This window comes from Anomaloglossus baeobatrachus, chromosome 2, assembly GCF_048569485.1.
Source record: "Anomaloglossus baeobatrachus isolate aAnoBae1 chromosome 2, aAnoBae1.hap1, whole genome shotgun sequence".
Lineage (NCBI taxonomy): Eukaryota > Metazoa > Chordata > Amphibia > Anura > Aromobatidae > Anomaloglossus > Anomaloglossus baeobatrachus.
This window is the reverse complement of record NC_134354.1, coordinates 127,243,000-127,262,137: the sequence shown is the minus strand read 5'-3', so window position 1 is coordinate 127,262,137 and position 19,138 is coordinate 127,243,000. Positions and strand designations below refer to the sequence as shown.

Below are 19,138 nucleotides of genomic sequence, written 5' to 3'. Positions count from 1 at the left end.
GGAATTATAGCATTTACCAATGCAATCCATGAGGCTCTAGTTGGAGGGTGAATGCTCATCCAGTTTAGTATAATGCCCTTCCGGGCCAAAAATAAAACCTTTTTTATTAGCAAATTTTCATTTTGGGACCAGGAGCGTACATCCACCACCCCAAATAGACACAGGATTGGGCACATAGCAACCGCTTTTTGAAGTATGGCGGAAAGAGTCGTTACAACCTCACTCCAATAGGAGAGAATGACCCGGCAATCCCATATCATGTGCCAGAAATCGGCACCGTCTCTCCCGCATCTCGGACAACCCACCCCCACCAACTTATTCGCCTTTTTCATCTTGTTCAGTCTCTGAGGAGTAATATAACTTTGGTGTATTATGTATAACTGAATCAGTCTATTATTGACTGCAGGAGAGACTAGCGTGTGGGATTCGACAATGTCGTCCCACACTACATCATCAATTTCAGGGATCCTGACACTCCACCTCTCCCGGACAGAAAGAGGACTGTTCATGGCCTTGGCCCGGATAAGGGAGGAGTACAATTTGGAAATAAGGCCTCCAGGGCCCTGTGATCTGATAATTCCAATGACTGGAAAGGAAGAGAATCTAATCCCACGACCAGAGAACTGAGCCCGAAAGGCGTGCCTAATCTGGAGATACTGAAACCCATGAGATTCCGGCAAATCGAATTCTGCACGCAGTTGTGCAAAGGGGCGGAGTTCACCATCCCGGACCAGTGATCCCAGGGAGACTATTCCTCGATTCCTCCATTCACCAAACACTGGCAGTCCACAAAAGTGTGGAAGGTCCAGGTTATCCCATAAGAAGGGTATCTCAGTTGGTATATTGTGAAAACCGAAAATGGCTTTAGCCTCTTTCCAGACCCTGCCCCCAGTTTGTGTATTGGAAGGACCCGACCCTCAGGAGCCCTCTTGTGGTCCGTCAACAATGGCCATAGGAGATCCACACCCGTGAACTCTGCCAGGAGACCCTCTGGAGAACCCCTAACCCCAGGAAGTGTCCATTGTCCCAAATATTTCAATTGTCCGGCCAGATAGTATAAGTACAGATCAGGAAGGGCCATACCCCCCATGTCCTTGGGTCTCTGTAATTTGGCCAACTGGACCCTTGATCTGGAAGAACCCCAGACAAAGGTGATCATCAAAAATTCCAGGGACCGAAAGAAAGAGCGGGGAATCTGTACGAATACATGTTGGGTTATGTAAAGACACTTTGGTTGCACTATCATTTTAAGGAGATTAATTCTTCCCGCCACTGAGAGCGGGAGTTGGCTCCATCTATTAAATTTCTCCCCGAGGTGTGATAATAAGGGGGCAATATTTCTTGCTATCATCTCCGAAGGGCTTCCCGCCAGTATAATCCCCAGGTATTTAAAATGATCCACCACTGGAACTCTACATATGTGGGTGTTCATCATTTCCTCCCTGTCCCGAGATAAGAAGAGGAGGTACGATTTTGACTAATTTATTGACAGGCCCGAGAACTCCCCGAATCGGTCGATCAACTCTACGGCTCTAGGAATGGAGGAATCCGGATCAGACGCAAACAATAGCAGGTCGTCTGCATACAGAGACAAACGTTCATCTCCCTTACGATGTCTCACTCCCCGGTAGAATGGGTCCGCCCGAATGCGCACTGCCAACGGTTCCATGGCGAGGGCGAACAGGAGAGGGGATAGAGGACATCCCTGTCTGGTTCCCCTCCCCAAAGGGAAAGTTTCCGAGACTCCGCCTCCCACCTGAATGTTAGCAGTTGGAGCTTTATATATAATCTCAATCCATCTAATAAAATCGTTGCCGAAACCAAATGCCCGCAGTACCTCCAGCAGGTATGGCCATTCTATAGAGTCAAAAGCCTTGGCCGCATCCAGGGAGACCAAAGCCCAATCCTCCTCTAACTTGGTGCCCATCTGTAGAATCACCTGCGCCCTCCTCAAATTATCCGAGGTACTTCTACCCGGAATGAATCCAGACTGATCCTCATGTATTATGGAGGAGATCACTTTATTGAGTCTAGTTGCTAGAATTTTGGTAGGAATTTTGTAATCAGAGTTCAGCAGAGAGATCGGTCTGTACGAGCCACAATCCAATGGATCCTTATCTGGTTTCAATAGTAGCACGATGGTTGTTTCATAGAAGGAATCAGGTAACCGTCCCCTGCGGAACGAAGCCTCAGCCGTCTCCAGGAGAACTGGAGCCAGCTCCCCCCTATACTTGTCAAATATTTCAATCGGGAGTCCGTCTGGGCCAGACGCCTTACCCTTATTGAGGGCTCCCATCGCCTCCACCATCTCTTCCATGCTAATGGGCTCATCCAAGGCCGACCTCTGGGCCAAAGTCAATCTGGGAAACTCCAGATCCCGCAAGTATTCAGTGATCTCCTCCCTTGACACAGTCAGTCTGGACTCATATAGGTTCCTATAGAAGTCCAGAAACACCTTCAGAATACCAGTGACGGAGGTGATTGATTCGCCACCGGGGTCTCTGATCTTAAGGACCGCAGGTGAGCTAGTGGATTGGCGCACCAGGAACGCTAGTAAACTACTAGATTGGTTCCCTTGCTCAAAATATCTCTGGTTCATGAAGAAGACATGTCTCTTAGCCTTATCTTGCAGGAACAAAAGATATTTCCTCCCAGCCTGTAGCCATTGAGATCTGTTTCCCTCAGAAGGGTCCGAGGTAAATCTATGTTCAAGCACTCTATTTTGAGTGGCCAATTCCTCCTCCTCTCTGGCCGCCTGTTTCTTGACATAAGAGATAGAGGAGTGACAGCATCCCCTCAAATACGCCTTAAGCGCGTCCCAATAGGCCGAGTGATTCTCTTCCACGGAGTTCGTCTCGGTGTATGCCCTGAGCTGATCAGGAATCCTATCATTGGTACCAAAGAGTGACCGCCACCAAGGGTTAATCTTCCGTGACGCTTTGAGATTTACATCCTTCCCATTTAATGCTGACAAATACCGGAGAATGGTCTGATACTGATCTGGGTAGATGACACACCGATTGTATATGGGCACAGACTCTTTCATTTCCACAAATGTAATCAATTCTAGACAATGAGTTTTTCCCTGGGCTATAACATGTATATTCTCTCAGTACTGGGTTAAAAAACCGCCACATGTCGCACCATCCCACCTCCTGAAGGAATGCACTCAGTCTAGTTTGCATCGTAGGGGAAATTTTAGCGCTTTTTACATGCTTTTCAATAGCGTTTTGACAGATGCGTTTTGAACATAAAGACACTGCTAAATAAAGATTAAACATTCAAACATAATGAAAAAAGAGAAAAAAAAATGATAATTTATGAAAAAAAAAAAAGAAAATAGTTATATTTCATAAAATTCTAGCGGTTATATACTATTTAGCGGTAAAATAGCAATATATTGATATTTTTCATTAATTTAATTGTCGAACTATGTGTGTGTGCGTAAAGGGACATATCAAATCTTTATTTTGATGTCCAAAACGCATGTTTTATGCACCTAAAAAGCATGAATTTTGATGGTTTTTGCTTTTTGCAACTTCTCATTGACTTCAATGTTATCAAAACGCAGCCCAAATGGCAAAAACAATTGACATGCTGCTTCTTTAAACGCTGAGTTTTTGCCCAAAATTATGCAAATTAAACGCAGCGTTTTAAACTGCATGGTGTGCACAAGAGATCCCTATTTCTCATAGACTTTGCTGGGAAATCACAACGCATGCATTTTGGCATTAAAAAGGTGCAGTTCAAAATACCGCAGAAAAGCATGTAAAAATGCATCGTGGACACATAGACTTATGTAGACTTAAAAAGCCATTCAGAGCAATGTGTAGGGGATTGACATGATGGCTGGGCAGGCTCTGCTAGCACCAATGTAGTCTTCCTCGCTCGTAGTGTCTGAGTGTGCCGTGCCGCATACCTGTTGTTTAGTTTTCCATAGCATGAAGCTCTTACAAAAAATGGACCTGTTTATGTGGATATCTGTTATTAGGTCCTTTTAATAACCATTATATTACCTTACTTTATGGAACATAAAGGTGATAAGCCAGATGACTGTTGTCAACCCTGCTGTGACTCATAATCAAATGATAAATACGTGGCTAGGGAAAACCCCATTTCACTATTGTACACGTTGTGACATGAACTCTGGTTTCCATTGTTGTTTTTGTTTGGTTTTTGATAGAACTTTCTTAAAGGGGTTGTTCTACCTGCTCATTCAGGAGCTCACCACTGCCCAGCCTCCTGTCTTTCTGATTTCTGTTGTGAATGCTCCTGCTTGATTGACAGCATAAGCAATGCATTAGAAAGGTGCTTGTAAGCGCTGCGCTAGATCGGTCGCTGATGGTAGATTGCAGCATTAAAATAAATAAAATTGCCACTATCAGGGGAATGAAGGGGAATTTTAATCAATGGTAAAATACAAAAGTGACTGTTTTTAGTAGCACTTTACCCATCAAAGAAGATATAACCCTTTACTTAAATCTGATATCTCTTTATTACATAGGGATTACCAATTGAAAAAAAGCTTACAAACCTGTAAATAAATACTTTTTTTGCTTTTTTATATAGTAGTTTGTTCAATCAATTAGATTTACCCTAATAAATAAATTCCTGACTTTTATGTTTGCGGTAGGATCACATTGTCATAATGCTGCTGAAAAATGAAAGAAAGCGACTTCTTCATTCAGCGTTCTTGTTTTCGTACGTGCAGAGAACTATTTATTTCAGTTCCTCGTTAGTGTTGTCTGGCTCTCGGTGTTGCTGATTATGGAGCTGTGTCAATGTGACATTAACTAGTTTACTTTTGATGGAAGAGGTTCATTTACATGGGCTTCTCCTTTTGTATTGTGTTTTGGGTTTTTTTTCGTGTGTGTATTGTGGTCAAATTTTCGTTTAACACGTTTTACTCAGAAAAAACATTGGTGTGTGTGTGTGTGTGTGTGTGCGCGTGCGTGCATATATATATATCTCTACTCGCCCGGGTTAGTAACTGTTGTCAACAAAATAGGATGTATTAACAAAAATTTTATTCTGCATACAATATCCGCTGTCCAGGATAGTAACTGTCTCTCTGTTTCTCTCCCATTCTCTCTGTCCTCCCCCTCTGTATATATCTCTCTGTGTGTGTGTCTCTCTCTCTTTGTCTCTTTTCTCCGTCTGTCTATCTCTTTCCCTGTCTGTCTATCTATCTGTCTCTTTCCCTGTGTCTCTCTCTTTACCTGTCTTTGTCTGTCTCTTTCCCTCTCTTTCCCTGTCTGTTTCCCTGTCTGTCTCTGTCTGAATCTTTGTGTCTGTCTCTTACCCTGTCTATGTCTGTTTCTTACCCTGTCTGTCTCTGTCTCTTTCCCTGGCTGCATTGTGACACGCCAACATTCCACATAAGGGCGTGGCTGCGCATTCTTCTGAAGTTCTGGCTGCACTGTGGCTCCTAGCTCCATTCGCTTTAATGGAGGCAGTTTTTTTGGTGAATAACTGTAAAGCGCGGGGTTAAAATTTCCCCTCAAAACATAGCCTATGATGCTCTCGGGGTCCAGAAGTGTGTGTGCAAAAGTTTGTGGCTGTAGCTGCGACGGTGCAGATGCCAATCCCATACATACATACATACATTCAGCTTTATATATTAGATATCTCATGGGTGGGGGCGATGTCAACAGGCAGGCAACACTCGGGCACCTAGGCTAGGTCAATATAGCCGCTAAAATACATTGATGAGGAGGATATACGAGGATCCTGACCTTTTACATTGTTCACTAAAAATATTGTTCTTTCTATAGCTGGTGCATATTAACTATGAGTACTCTATATCGCTAACGTCTCTTTTTTTTCCGGACATTGCAGCTACAAGAACAGTTGAATCGCTTCATGAATATGAATGAAGACTTGCGCCGCAAAGTTGCTGTGGTTCACGCTCAACTTAAAAGCTCCCTGCAGAGGAAAGCAGATCTGGAGAACCTGCTCCAAGAAAAGCAGAAGGAGATGGATGCCGTGTTAGAGAGGTTCCCTGTAGCCCAAGCGGTTCCTGATAAAAATATGGTATGTCATGGTAACCTGTAATTAATTATGTGGCTCAACTTCAAATTGTATTCATAGATCACTTAATTATACTACGAAAATTTCCAAATGCATTTAGAAATGTATGGATTGTAGATGTTGCTGAAGGACATGTTTTAAGAGACTACTCGGCTTCATCTTTGTTTGGGCCATACATTAATGGGAACCTCTCAGGTCCTGTCTGCCCTCAAGCGCTAGAGTAAGTGGCATGAGTGCAGATTTACTTATTAGAATAAGGAGTCTGATGTAGTGCTACAATCTTTGTAGAATGTAATTTTTTTTCGGAAGCTGTTGATTATTCTAATGAAGCAGAACTAGTCTAATAATCTGACTTTTCCCTCATACTAGTCCTACCTTAGTAGCATAAACAACAAAGGAATAATGCTGCGTTCTTCCAACATTGCAGTAGTAGTATGTAACATCACACACCTTATTACATTAAGGAAATCTCCATACATACCTCTATAGTAGCGGCTGGAGCAGTCGAGGGAGTGGACAGGTTCCGACGGTAGCTACCGCTAATAGTTTGCACTAAAGAGACTTTTCGTCCTTCTGGATCAGAGCAGACTTGCGTATTTTTTCCAATTAAATATTGCCTCTGTTTTTAGATGGTTTTTTTTTAATAATGAACAGTACCCAAATATGCCCTGTTGAACACTTTTCTTTTATGTTTTTTTTAAACCTAATAGGATCTCCAAAATGTTTTGTAATCTGAGGCCATACTTATATGTTGGACAGTTCTTTTAATGAACGCAGTGGTACAGAGGAAGGCGAGGGCTGTACGGTGACTTTGACCAGGACAGCTGTCGCATCAACAAAGTTTGCTCGGTGCCACTGCTACATTGAGGTGCTGTAGAATTGAACGGGTCTCATTATGACACTTACATTATAGCGACAAGTCACAAAAAAATCAGATTGTGTTGATTTCTTTCGACTTATTTGTCACACCAGTGTAGGTATTGCAATGCGACCCTATTCACTTGTATAGTGCCGTGACTTCAGTAAGGCCTTGTATGCCTGGTTAGGATATGGCCTGGCGTATGTATATTGTATACTTTGCAGGCATGTGACTGCTTGGTCTCACTGCCGGCATCAGAGAATCTTCACAGCACGCAGTGCAGACTATGTGAGAATTAACAATTCACTCTGTGACGGCAGACTTTTTTCATGAGCCTCCACAACCACTTTAAGTCATACTATGGCTGTTGTGGCTAAAGTCACCATGTAATCCTAACCTTAAGATGAAAATGGTAGAAAGTATTGCAGCCTTTACACTGCTACCGCTTCAGCACATGAGCCCCAGCTGACGCCAACATATGTGGATTAAGTGATGCTTTATTAAAGCACCACTCCAGTGTGTTGGAGTTTATTTTACTGCTGGTGCTTTTAATCTAAGATCCTTACTCATATACTCACCTTGTCGTTGTCTCCACCGCCTGTCAACACCGCTGCCGTCGGTCTCCGGACGTTTAGGACCTGCTGGATTCCTCCGGTATGTCATGGAGAATGTCGGAGGTCAGTCTTCAATGCAAGTCTGAGTTCTCCATTCTGGTCTCATTTTGGGTCTCATAAACTTGCATTGAGAGCTTGTGACGTAACTTCTAACCAATGTGAAGTTGTGGTCACAAGATGGTGACGCGGGACCTGAGCAGCGTCGTTAAAAGATAAGCACGCCGGAGTTTTATTATATTACTAAGGGCAGGGACCTTAGATTAAAAACACCAGTCCAGAGCTGAAAAAGAAACCCAAGACGCTGGAGTGGTGCTTTAATCGATATCCGACAGGTGTATACAGATACATGATGCAAAGCTTCGACCTTAATGATTTTCCGAAAGGTTTCTAAATACAAATAATATAACCTAGAGAAAAAAAGGGAAGTTGTGACCTCAAATAAAGTATTTGCATAATACACTCGCGCACACACATATATATTATAATATATAAAATATATATATAATATAATATTAACCCCTTCACGACCATGGACGGATATATCCGTCATGGAGCGTGTCCCGTTAAGCCCGGCCCCCTGCTGCGGTCAGGCGGCGTTGATCGGCGCACATAGCAGCTGTTTTCAACAGCTGACATGTGTGCCTGCATGTTACGAGTGGAATTGCATTCCAACCGTAACATTAACCCCTTACATCTCGCTGCCAAAGTCTGGCAGCGAGATGTATATAAGCGCGGTGAAGATTTTCACTTACCGCCGCCCCCACCGGAAGTCACGAGTGATCACGTGATTTTCGGTGGTTGCCATCGTAGCACAGGGTTATGTGATAATGCCTGCAGCTATGACGTTTCACTTTCGTTTTCACCCGGCCCGGAGGCCAGGGAAGCAGGAAGTGACTGTATCTGCTGTTTACAGCTGTATAGCTGTGATCAGCAGATAGATAAGAGCGATCGGATTGCTGATCGCTATAGCCCCCTTGGGGGACTAGTAAAATAAAAAAAAAAAAGTAAAAAAAAAAAAAATTTTTAAAAGTTCAAATCACACCCCCTTTTCCCCCATTGAAAATTAAAGGGTTAAAAAATAAATAAATATACACATATTTGGTATCGACGCGTTCAGAAATGCCCGATCTATCAAAATATAAAATCAATTAATCTGATTGGTAAACGGCGTAGTGGCAAAAAAAATCCAAACGCCAAAATTACGTTTTTTGGTCGCCGCAAGTTTTACGCAAAATGCAATAATAGGCGATCAAAACGTAGCATCTGCGCAAAAATGGTACCATTAGAAACGTCAGCTCGAGACGCAAAAAATAAGCAGTCACTGAGCCATAGATCCCAAAAAATGAGAACTCTACGGGTTTCGGAAAATGGAGCAAAACGTACGCCACTTTTATTGGACAAGATTGTGAATTTTTTTAACCCCTTAGATACAAGTAAACCTATACATGCTTAGTGTCTACAAAACTCGCACCGACCTCAGTCATCACGGTAATACATCAGTTTTACCATATAGTGAACACCGTGAATAAAACATCCCAAAAACTATTGTGCCATCACACTTTTTTTGCAGTTTTTCCACACTTGGAATTTTTTTGCTGTCTTGCAATACACCATATGGTAAAACTTATGGTTTCATTTAAAAGTACAACTTGTCCCGCAAAAAACAAGCCCTCATATGGCAAGATTGACGGAAAAATAAAAAAGTTACGGCTCTCGGAAGAAGGGGAGCAAAAAACAAAAACGGAAAAACGGAAAGTGCCCCGGGGCTGAAGGGGGTTATAGGGAAGACTCAAATCTTTGTTCTGTACAAAGTTGAATATGCTGACAACAAGATCACACAAAAATCATCAATGGAAATCAAATGTTTTAACCAATTGAGGCCTGGATTTGAAGACACACACAAAATGAAAGTGGAATCAATTCAAAATGAAAATCAAAACAAGACAAAATGAAAGTGTAAACAAGTCAAAATAAGGCTCAGTATTGTGTGTGGCCTCCACGTGCCTGTATGACCTCCTTTACAACACCTGGGCATGCTACTGATGAGGTTGAGGATAGTCTCCTGCTGGATCTCCTAACAGACCTGGACTAAAGCATCCGCCAACTCCTGGACAGTGTGTGGTGCAACGTGACGTAGGTGGATGGAGCGAGACATGATGTCCCAGATGTGCTCAATCGGATTCAGGTCTGGGGAATGGGCAGGCCAGTCCATAGCTTAAATGCCTTTTATCATGCAGGAACTGCTGACACACTACAGCCACATGAGGTCTGGCATCGTCCTGCATTAGTAGGGACACCGGGCCAACCGCACCAGCATATGGTCTCACAAAGTGTCTGAGGAACTAATGGCAGTCAGGCTACCTCTGGCGAGCACATGGAGGGCTGTGCGGCCCTCCAAAGAAATGCCATGCCACACCATTACTGACCCACTGCCAAACCGGTCATGCTGAAGGATGTTGCAGGCAGCAGATCGCTCTCCACGGCATCTCCAGACTCTGTCACGTCTGTCACATGTGCTCAGTATGAAACTGCTTTCATCTGTGAAGAGCACAGGGCGCTAGTGGCGAATTTGCTAATCCTGGTGTTCTGTGGCAAATGCCAAGCATCCTGCACGGTGTTGGGCAGTGAACATAACCCCCATGTGTGGACATTGGGCCGTCATGCCATCCTCATGGAGTTGGTTTATAACAGTTTGTGCAGACACATGGACATTTGTGGCCTGCTGGAGGTCATTTTGCAGGGCTCTGGCAGTGCTCCTCCTGTTCCTCCTTGCACAAAGGCCGAGGTAGCGGTCCTGCTCCTGGGTTGTTGTCCTCATACGGCCCCCTCCACGTCTCCTGGTGTACTGGCCTGTCTCCTGGTAGTGCCTCCATCCTCTGGACACTACGCTGACAGACACAGCAAACCTTCTTGCCACAGCTCGCATTGATGTGCCATCCTGGATGAGCTGCACTACCTGTGCCACTTGTGTGGGTTGTAGAGTCCATCTCATGCTACCATGAGTGTGAAAGCACAACCAACATTCAAAAGTGACCAAATCATCAGCTGGAAAGCTTTGGTACTGAGAATGTGATCTGTGGTCCCCACCAGCAGGAACACTCCTTTATTGAGTGTGTCTTGATAATTGCCAATAATTTCCATCTGATGTCTATTCCATTTATACAACATCATGTGAAATTGATTGTCAATCAGTGTTGCTTTTTTCACTCTTCTGCTGTTAGTACATGTCTTATACTTGGGCGCATGCGCAGGATATATTTGCTGGGTTCCACATTCCCACCATAGACACGTCATCCTGACGCGCTTAGCCCCACCCTTGTACCATAAATGATGCTGCTCCTTAACCTGTAAGCCCATCCACAGCAATACTATGTTTGCACTACTCCCCCACACCTTGATTGATTTATCTTTTTCGGTCATATTATTGGTTTATTCTTGTGTGGATCCATTGCTAACTTCTCTCTATTATCATTATCAATTATTTCTCATTTTGATTCTCCTTTTCTGCTCATATTCTACCACCTTCTTTCATCCTCATCATCTGTTATTATTCATTTAGTCCCTCAATTCATTATTCCATCTTCAGTCTAAGTCCTCTGTAATTACACATAACCTTTTTTTTCACAGGCCTACATAGACCTTTTCCCACTGGTTCTTCCTACATATTAGCAGAAATTTACATCTATCCTTCATATTGAACAAGAGTTATAGTGTATTTTCTATAGGATTGGAAATTATCTTGTAACGTGTTCTTTATGCACATTAGTGTAGACATGAATATACAGTCATGCTCGAAATTGTTGTCACTCTAGAAACTGTTCTAGAAAATGAGGTATTTCTCGCAGAAAATTATTGCTATTACCGTATTTTTCGGACTATAAGACGCACCGGACCATAAGACGCACCCTGGTTTTAGAGGAGGAAAATAAAATTTTAAGCAAAAAATGTGGTCATGACACACTGTTATGGGGCGAGGATTTGCTGCTGACACTGTTATGGGGTTATGTCCTGCTCATATACTCCCCATGCTGCTCATATACTCCCCAGGCTGCTCATATACTCCCCAGGCTGCTCATATACTCCCCATTGCTGCTCATATACTCCCCATTGCTGCTCATATACTCCCCATTGCTGCTCATATACTCCCCATTGCTGCTCATATACTCCCCATTGCTGCTCATATACTCCCCATTGCTGCTCATATACTCCCCATTGCTGCTCATATACTCCCCATTGCTGCTCATATACTCCCCATTGCTGCTCATATACTCCCCATTGCTGCTCATATACTCCCCATTGCTGCTCATATACTCCCCATTGCTGCTCATATACTCCCCATTGCTGCTCATATACTCCCCATTGCTGCTCATATACTCCCCATTGCTGCTCATATACTCTCCATTGCTGCTCATATACTCTCCATTGCTGCTCATATACTCTCCATTGCTGCTCATATACTCCCCATTGCTGCTCATATACTCCCCATTGCTGCTCATATACTCCCCATGCGGCTCATAATAAACCCCTATCCTGGTATATGGCCGCATCCTGTGGCACATAAAAAAAAAATAAATGTTCATACTCACCTTACCTCACCTCACTCCCTGCAGCATCGCTTCTCCTCCGTCTGTGTCAGCGGCAGCGCGGCTGTGTGGAGCCGTCCCCGTTCCCCTGCAGCATCGCGATGTGCTCCGGTCTGTGCCGGCGGCTGTGTGTGGACACGTGCGCACAGCGATGACGTCATCGCTGTGCGCGCCGCTAGTCTCCACGCAAGGCAGCTGACAGGAGGGATCGTGGTGCTGCAGGGGAACGGTGAGTAATGTGTACTGATTCACTGCCCTCCGCACTGATGATGATGTTCGGGGGGCAGTGAATACAGCCGCACATGATCACTCCGGGCTGCAGTTGCCAAGGGTGATCATGCGGGCCGGCTTTTTATCCCTCGCCCATCACCCCGCCCACCTGTCAGCGCCTGCTTCAGCGCTGAGAGATGATGGGCGGGAGGATGGGCGGCATATTAAATGAGCGGGTCCACGTGATCATGGCAGGCGCTGCTACAGCCTGCTCGTGCCCCCGATGACCTGCTCCACCGCAGCACCCTCATTCCCCGCAGCCCTGTATTCAGTCCATAAGACGCACCCCCCCCACTTTCCCCCAACATTTGGGGGGAAAAAAGTGCGTCTTATGGTCCGAAAAATAGGGTACATGTTTTGGTATAGACCTGTTTATTTTCTTTGAGTATTGGAACAACACAAAAAAAAGAGGAAAAAAAAAAAGCAAATTGTGCATAATTTCACATGTAGCTTCAAATATGTGCCAGACAAAATTGTTGGCACCTTTCCAAAATTGTGGTTAAACAACTTTTTCATGCATGTGAAGCTGATCCAAAGTCACTTGTATACGGGAGGGGCTATGTGGGGGCTCATAATGTCTGTGGGAGGTTATGCGGGGCCAACATCTGATATATGACAGCACAAACAAATAAGTATCCCTATATCTGGGAAGTACAGGTGACTACGTGCCCATTTCCCTCACCCTTACGGAGTCAGGCAGTAATAAAGTTAAGGTGTGCACTCACTTCTTGGAGCTTGTGTCTTGTTTATCTTTCCTTCTAACATATTCACATTATGGTGACTCAGTGCATAATAAATTGATCCAGATACACAAGCCATCATTTCAGCATTGTGATTGCAATTAAGTCCTGCTTGGTTTTCTTTTTTAATTAGTTTTTATTACAATATACACAGGCCAAGGTTAAAGCAGGATTGCAATAATAAAATAAATTACAAAAATTCCAATATAAAGCAAAGAATGGGCATGATGTTATATTTTTAGTGAGGCTGCCAGTCCTGGATATGGTGGTCTACTAATGAGGCTCTAAGGCCTTGTCTATGAGGGCTTACCGTCGTAATTATGCTGTGAGTACTGGCTATGGGGGTCTAGTAATGAGGCCCAGCTATGGGGGCCTTGTATTGAGGTTGCAAGGCTCGGTTATGGGGGCCCTGTAATGAAGCTGCGGGGCCTAGTAATGAGGCTGCGAGGCCTGGCTATGGGAGCCTAGTAATAAGGCTGCGAGGCTCAGCTATGGGGGCTTAGTAATGAGACTGCGAGGCCCAGCTATGGGGGCCAAGTAATGAGCCTGCGAGGCCCAGCTATGGGGGCCAAGTAATGAGCCTGCGAGGCCCAGCTATGGGGGCCAAGTAATGAGCCTGCGAGGCCCAGCTATGGGGGCCAAGTAATGAGCCTGCGAGGCCCAGCTATGGGGGCCAAGTAATGAGCCTGCGAGGCCCAGCTATGGGGGCCAAGTAATGAGCCTGCGAGGCCCAGCTATGGGGGCCAAGTAATGAGCCTGCGAGGCCCAGCTATGGGGGCCTAGTAATGAGACTGCGAGGCCCAGCTATGGGGGCCTAGTAATGAGACTGCGAGGCCCAGCTATAGGGGCCTAGTAATGAGCCTGCGAGGCCCAGCTATGGGGGCCTAGTAATGAGACTGCGAGGCCCAGCTATGGGGGCCTAGTAATGAGACTGCGAGGCCCAGCTATGGGGACTAGTAATGAGGCTGCGAGGCCCAGCTCTGGGGGCTAGTAATGAGGCTGCGAGGCCAGCTATCAGGGCCTAGTAATGAGGCTGCGAAGCCCAGATATGGGGGCCTAGTAATGAGGCTGCAAGGCCCGGCTATGGGGGCCTAGTAATGATGCTGCGAGGCCCAGCTATGGGGGCCTAGTAATGAGCCTGCGAGGCCCAGCTATGGGGGCCTGGTAATGAGACTGTGAGGCCCAGCTATGGGGGACTAGTAATGAGGCTTTAAGGCCCGGCTGTGGGGGCCTAGTAATGAAGCTGCAAGGCCCGGGGCCTTATAATGATGCTGCCAGGCCCAGTTAAGAGTACCCAGCAATGAAGCTGCCAGGCTCGGCTATGGAGACCCATTTAATAAAGCTGCCAGGCCCAGCTATGTGGGGCCCAGCTATGTGGGGCCCAGCAATGAAGCTTCTGGGCCTGGCTGTGGGGGGCCAGCAATGAAGCTTCTGTGCCCGGCTATGGAGGCCCAGCAATGAAGCTGCCAGGCCCGGCTACGGGGACTTGGTGGTGTAGGCCCATTTCACACATCCGGCATTTCACCGGATTCGGCACACTCCAGTACAGTGTAATACTGTACAATGGCATCGCGGCAAGCTCCGGTCACATGACAGCATGGTACCGGAGGTTGCCGCGATGCCATTGTACTGTATTGCACTGGTACTGAAGTGTGCCGAATCCGGCGAAATGCCGGATGTGTCAAACGGGCCTTAGTGGTGAGGCTGCCAATCCCGGATTTAATGGTCTAGTGGTGAGGCTACCAATCCTGGATCCTAAGGTCTAGTAGTGAGGCTGTCAGTCCTGGATACAGTAGCCTTGTTTACTGCATGTGTGGAAGTGAGGACTCATTATATATGAATTAATCTACATTGCCATCTACTGGTCAGATGAAAACCTACAAAAGGTGAATAAAAGCATATCCCTGCCTCTATTCTCTACTCATACGTCATATCCACATTATGTGACTTTTTCAGAACACTCCTGAATGTAAGTCTCTGGAACAAGACGAAAAGGACAAAGCACCATCAAACCAACTATGTTTTACCAAGGAAGATGTGAAGCATATTGTACAGGAGAGGAATGAGTTGAAGACAAACTTGTTCTTGGTAAATGAGGAGTTGCAGTATTACCACAGGTAATTTATTATAGTACCTTTTAATAATAAATATGTGCACATACTCTCCATTAGTGATGAGCAAGCACTACTATGCTCTGTACTAGTAAAGAGCAGTTGGACGCTCAGAGAGGCTCGACTCGTGTACAGTATAATGGAAGTTGATGGAGAACTCGAGCATTTTTCCTTAAGATCTTCTGTAACGTCCATTATACTCAGTACAAGAGATGAGCACGTCTGAACGTCCAACTGCTTGTTACTACGGTAGTACAGAGCATGGTAGTGCTTAATCATCATTGCTCTCCATTCATTCTCTATGGCAGGGCAAAGTGCAGCCCCATGGGCTTTGTCTGGCCCTGTGGCTATTCCAGTGCAGCCTGCAGACCGAAACAGTCAAACTACTGAAAACTGTGGCCTGCGGCCACACCATGTGCTTACCCGCCATCCGTCCGCCGCCACCCGCATACTGATGTAACCGCTTTTTCAATTCTCAAGATGCAGACGTCGGTGAACACATTGGTGGAGGATTTTTTTTTAATCTCTCATGTGTATGGGATGTGTTGTATGCATGTAGGAGGCAGTGTGAGGCCTCATAATGTGTATATATGGGGCGTTACGTTTTGACTCACATTGTATATAGAGGGGCTATGTGCAGGCTCACATTGTATATAGAGGGGCTATTTGCAGGCTCACATTGTATATAGAAGGGCTACGTTGGGGCTCACATTGTATATAGAGGGGCTATGTCGGGGCTCACATTGTATGTAGAGAGGCTACGTTGGGGCTCGCATTGTATATAGAGGGGCTATGTGCAGGCTCACATTGTATATAGAGGGGCTATGTGCAGGCTCACATTGTATATAGAGGGGCTATGTCGGGGCTCACATTGTATATAGAGGGGTTATGTAGGGGCTCACATTGTATATAGAGGGGCTACGTTGGGGCTCACATTGTATATAGAGGGGCTATGTGCGGGCTCACATTGTATATAGAGGGGCTATGTGCGGGCTCACATTGTATATAGAGGGGCTATGTCGGGGCTCACATTGTATATAGAGGGGTTATGTCGGGGCTCACATTGTATATAGAGGGGCTACATTGGGGCTCACATTGTATATAGAGGGGTTATGTGGGGGCTCACATTGTATATAGAGGGGTTATGTGGGGGCTCACACTGTATATAGAGAGGTATGTGAGGGTCTCATACTGTAGGAGGATGTTAAAATACTTAATTCTGCTCAATATTGTGATAGATTTAATATAAAATAATTAATATTAATATTGAGTAGAATTAATTTCAGCCTATTGATTCGGCCCTCCACATCAGTTACGATCTCTAATGTGGTCCCTCGGGAATATTGCACGCCGTTGCTCTATGGGAATATCTGAAATGGCTCAGCGCTGTACTCTATTATCTCTGCCACTCCTATAGAGAATGAATGGAGCCCTGTTCTCAGGATATATGGCAAATTCCATAGTTATAGGGAGTTCACCCTTGGTTATCGCTATATTAGAGCCCCACAGTGGGAGACTCTAAATGAGCGCAGTGTCTGGTAATTTATGTTACGTGGTTGTCCATTTATCTGAACGTCCTGCCTAGATTAAATTTCCTCAGCAATAGTCACTATAAAAGAAACATATTCAGCTGAATGATATTATGTAAATAACGACATTTTGATTACAGGGCATTAGAATATGTTTAAAATAAGTAATGTTTTTGCTATTGCACGCTGATTATATTTTTGTAATTCTTTTTCTATTAAAAACCTCACAATTTACATGTCATAAGTAGGTCATTTAGACTTTTTTTTTTTTTTTTAGTGTAATTTTTAAAAATGTGTAAGTGTAATAATTTGTAATAATTTTAGTTTGCGCTCTTCGGGAACCTGAACCTGTAATCACTGCAAAACTGTAATATTGAAACTTTTATTGTATAATTACCGATCTCCTAGTAAGCCCAGTCACGGGCTGGGCAACATAGGAGTACTAACACTGCTGGAAAAGCCCCCGGCTGCCAAAAGAAGACATCGCCATTCTATGATAAATTTGCGGAAGGGGTGATAGGATTCGTAAATAAATCTCTCCATTCCTGACAGTTGAAATGCTGCTATTGACAGCAGTAGCTAAGCGGTAAGGGAATCTGACACCATGTTTTTGTTAGCCCATCTGAGAGTAGGATGATGTAGCAGCAGAAACCCTGATTCCAGAGATGTCACTTACTGGGCTGCTTGCTGCAGTTTTGGAAAAAAAAACACTTATCTGCTTCAGATCTACAATTTGTCTGAATGCTGAGCTCTTTATAACCCTGCCCACACCTCTGTACTGTGTACCGAGCAAGCTATCAATTAGTGGTGGGGGAACGGTTATACAGTGGTCACTAATATGGAGGACTACATTGCAGCAGGTTTACTAGTCCTCTAATTATTTCCTGTTGATATAGCTACGCAAGCAGACCAATAAGTGACACATCGCTGGAATCGGGGTCTTTGTCTCTACATTAAACTACTCAGATTCCAGACAGATTCCCTATGAACTTGCGCTTGGAGCTAATTTCAAATGCAGCAGTTTCTCTTTGGATTCTCTTATATAAGACAAGTGGCATCTGTACTGTCAGGAGCTCAGATCCCGAGCCCGCTCCATACAATGAGTGGGCACATCTCCTGTAAATGTACGTCACTTGATGCTAAGGCTATGTGCCCACGCTGCGGAAAATGCATGGATTTTGCCACGGATTTCTCGCGGAAAAGCCGCAGATTTTCCAGAAATCTGCAGCACAGCTACTCTTCAGCCATTTCTATGGCATTTGGGAAATGCTGTGCCCACGCTGCGGATTTTTCCGCAGCGGAAATCATGCGGATTTTCGTGTGGAAAAATCTGCAGCATGTCAATTATTGTTGCGGATTTCTCCGCAGTGTCCCATATACTTACCTGCCTTGATAGAGACCCGAGTCACTTTCTCCATCCGGTGTAGCGGCAGCAGCGCGGTGGATCCAGCCAGGTACAGGAAGGAAGAGGTGGGCGGGGCCTGCACAAGCTTCGGTCATGTGACAGCCGGAGCTAGTTCAGGCCCGCCCACCTCCAGCACAGTGAACCAGACGCTGCCTGACAGTGACCCGGCCGCCGGAAAGCGAGGTGCTGCATGATGGAAGTAAGTATGAGCACCCCGATCACTGCAGCACTTGTTCTGCATTGAGGATGCAGTGCCGAAGCCATGGTACTGTATCCTCAATACAGAATGCCCGCACCATATCCGCACGACATTCCGCTGTATATCCGCAGCATTGAAACAGAGAAAGTTCTGTTGCGGATTTCTGGGAGCACCTGCGGAATGTCTTGCGGATATATCCGCAGGACAATGTCCCCGTGGGCACATAGCCTAAGGGGTTAATGTGCAGCCAAGTTATGCAGATAATGTATATGCAATACAAGTGTATGTTATCATGATACAATGCAAGAAAGTTAAATGGTGTCCAGCTCACCTGTTCCTCCAAGTTCACGGCATCTGTCCAAGACCATCCAAGAAAAACATTGTTCCAGCACGTACGGAGTATAAACTTCTTTTATTGGAAAAATATAGTAAAACACACACACACACGGATGGTAGGTGAAAAAACAGCAAACTGGCCCCAGAAACACCGGTTTACGTATTTCGAGGCGTGCGCCTCTTAATGATAACCACCATTATGATTAAGAGGCGCACGCCTCTGAACGCGTAAACCGGTGTGTCTAGGGCCAGTTTGCTGTTTTTTCACCTACCATCTGTGTGTTTTTTTTTTTTTGTTTTTTGTTTTGTTTTTTTTTTTTTTACTATATTTTTCCAATAAAAGAAGTTTATACTCCGTATGTGCTGGAACAAAGTTTTTCTTCTGTCATGAAACAATCCTTCATTTAGCACTTGTATTTCGGAGGATGCACTTTAATTTCCTGATAACAGATATTCTTTGCT

At 44.9% G+C, this 19,138-nt stretch overlaps 1 protein-coding gene across 1 annotated transcript in view; it reads left to right on the top strand.

The window, feature by feature from the left end:
• RILP (Rab interacting lysosomal protein) overlaps window positions 1-19,138 on the top strand; it is a 72,315-nt gene that overhangs the window by 36,148 nt on the left and 17,029 nt on the right. Inside the window, exons 4-5 of the mRNA XM_075333250.1 lie at window positions 5,839-6,033; window positions 15,053-15,213. Of these exons, the coding sequence (XP_075189365.1) occupies window positions 5,839-6,033; window positions 15,053-15,213 (356 nt within the window). The remainder of the gene's footprint in view (window positions 1-5,838; window positions 6,034-15,052; window positions 15,214-19,138) is intronic.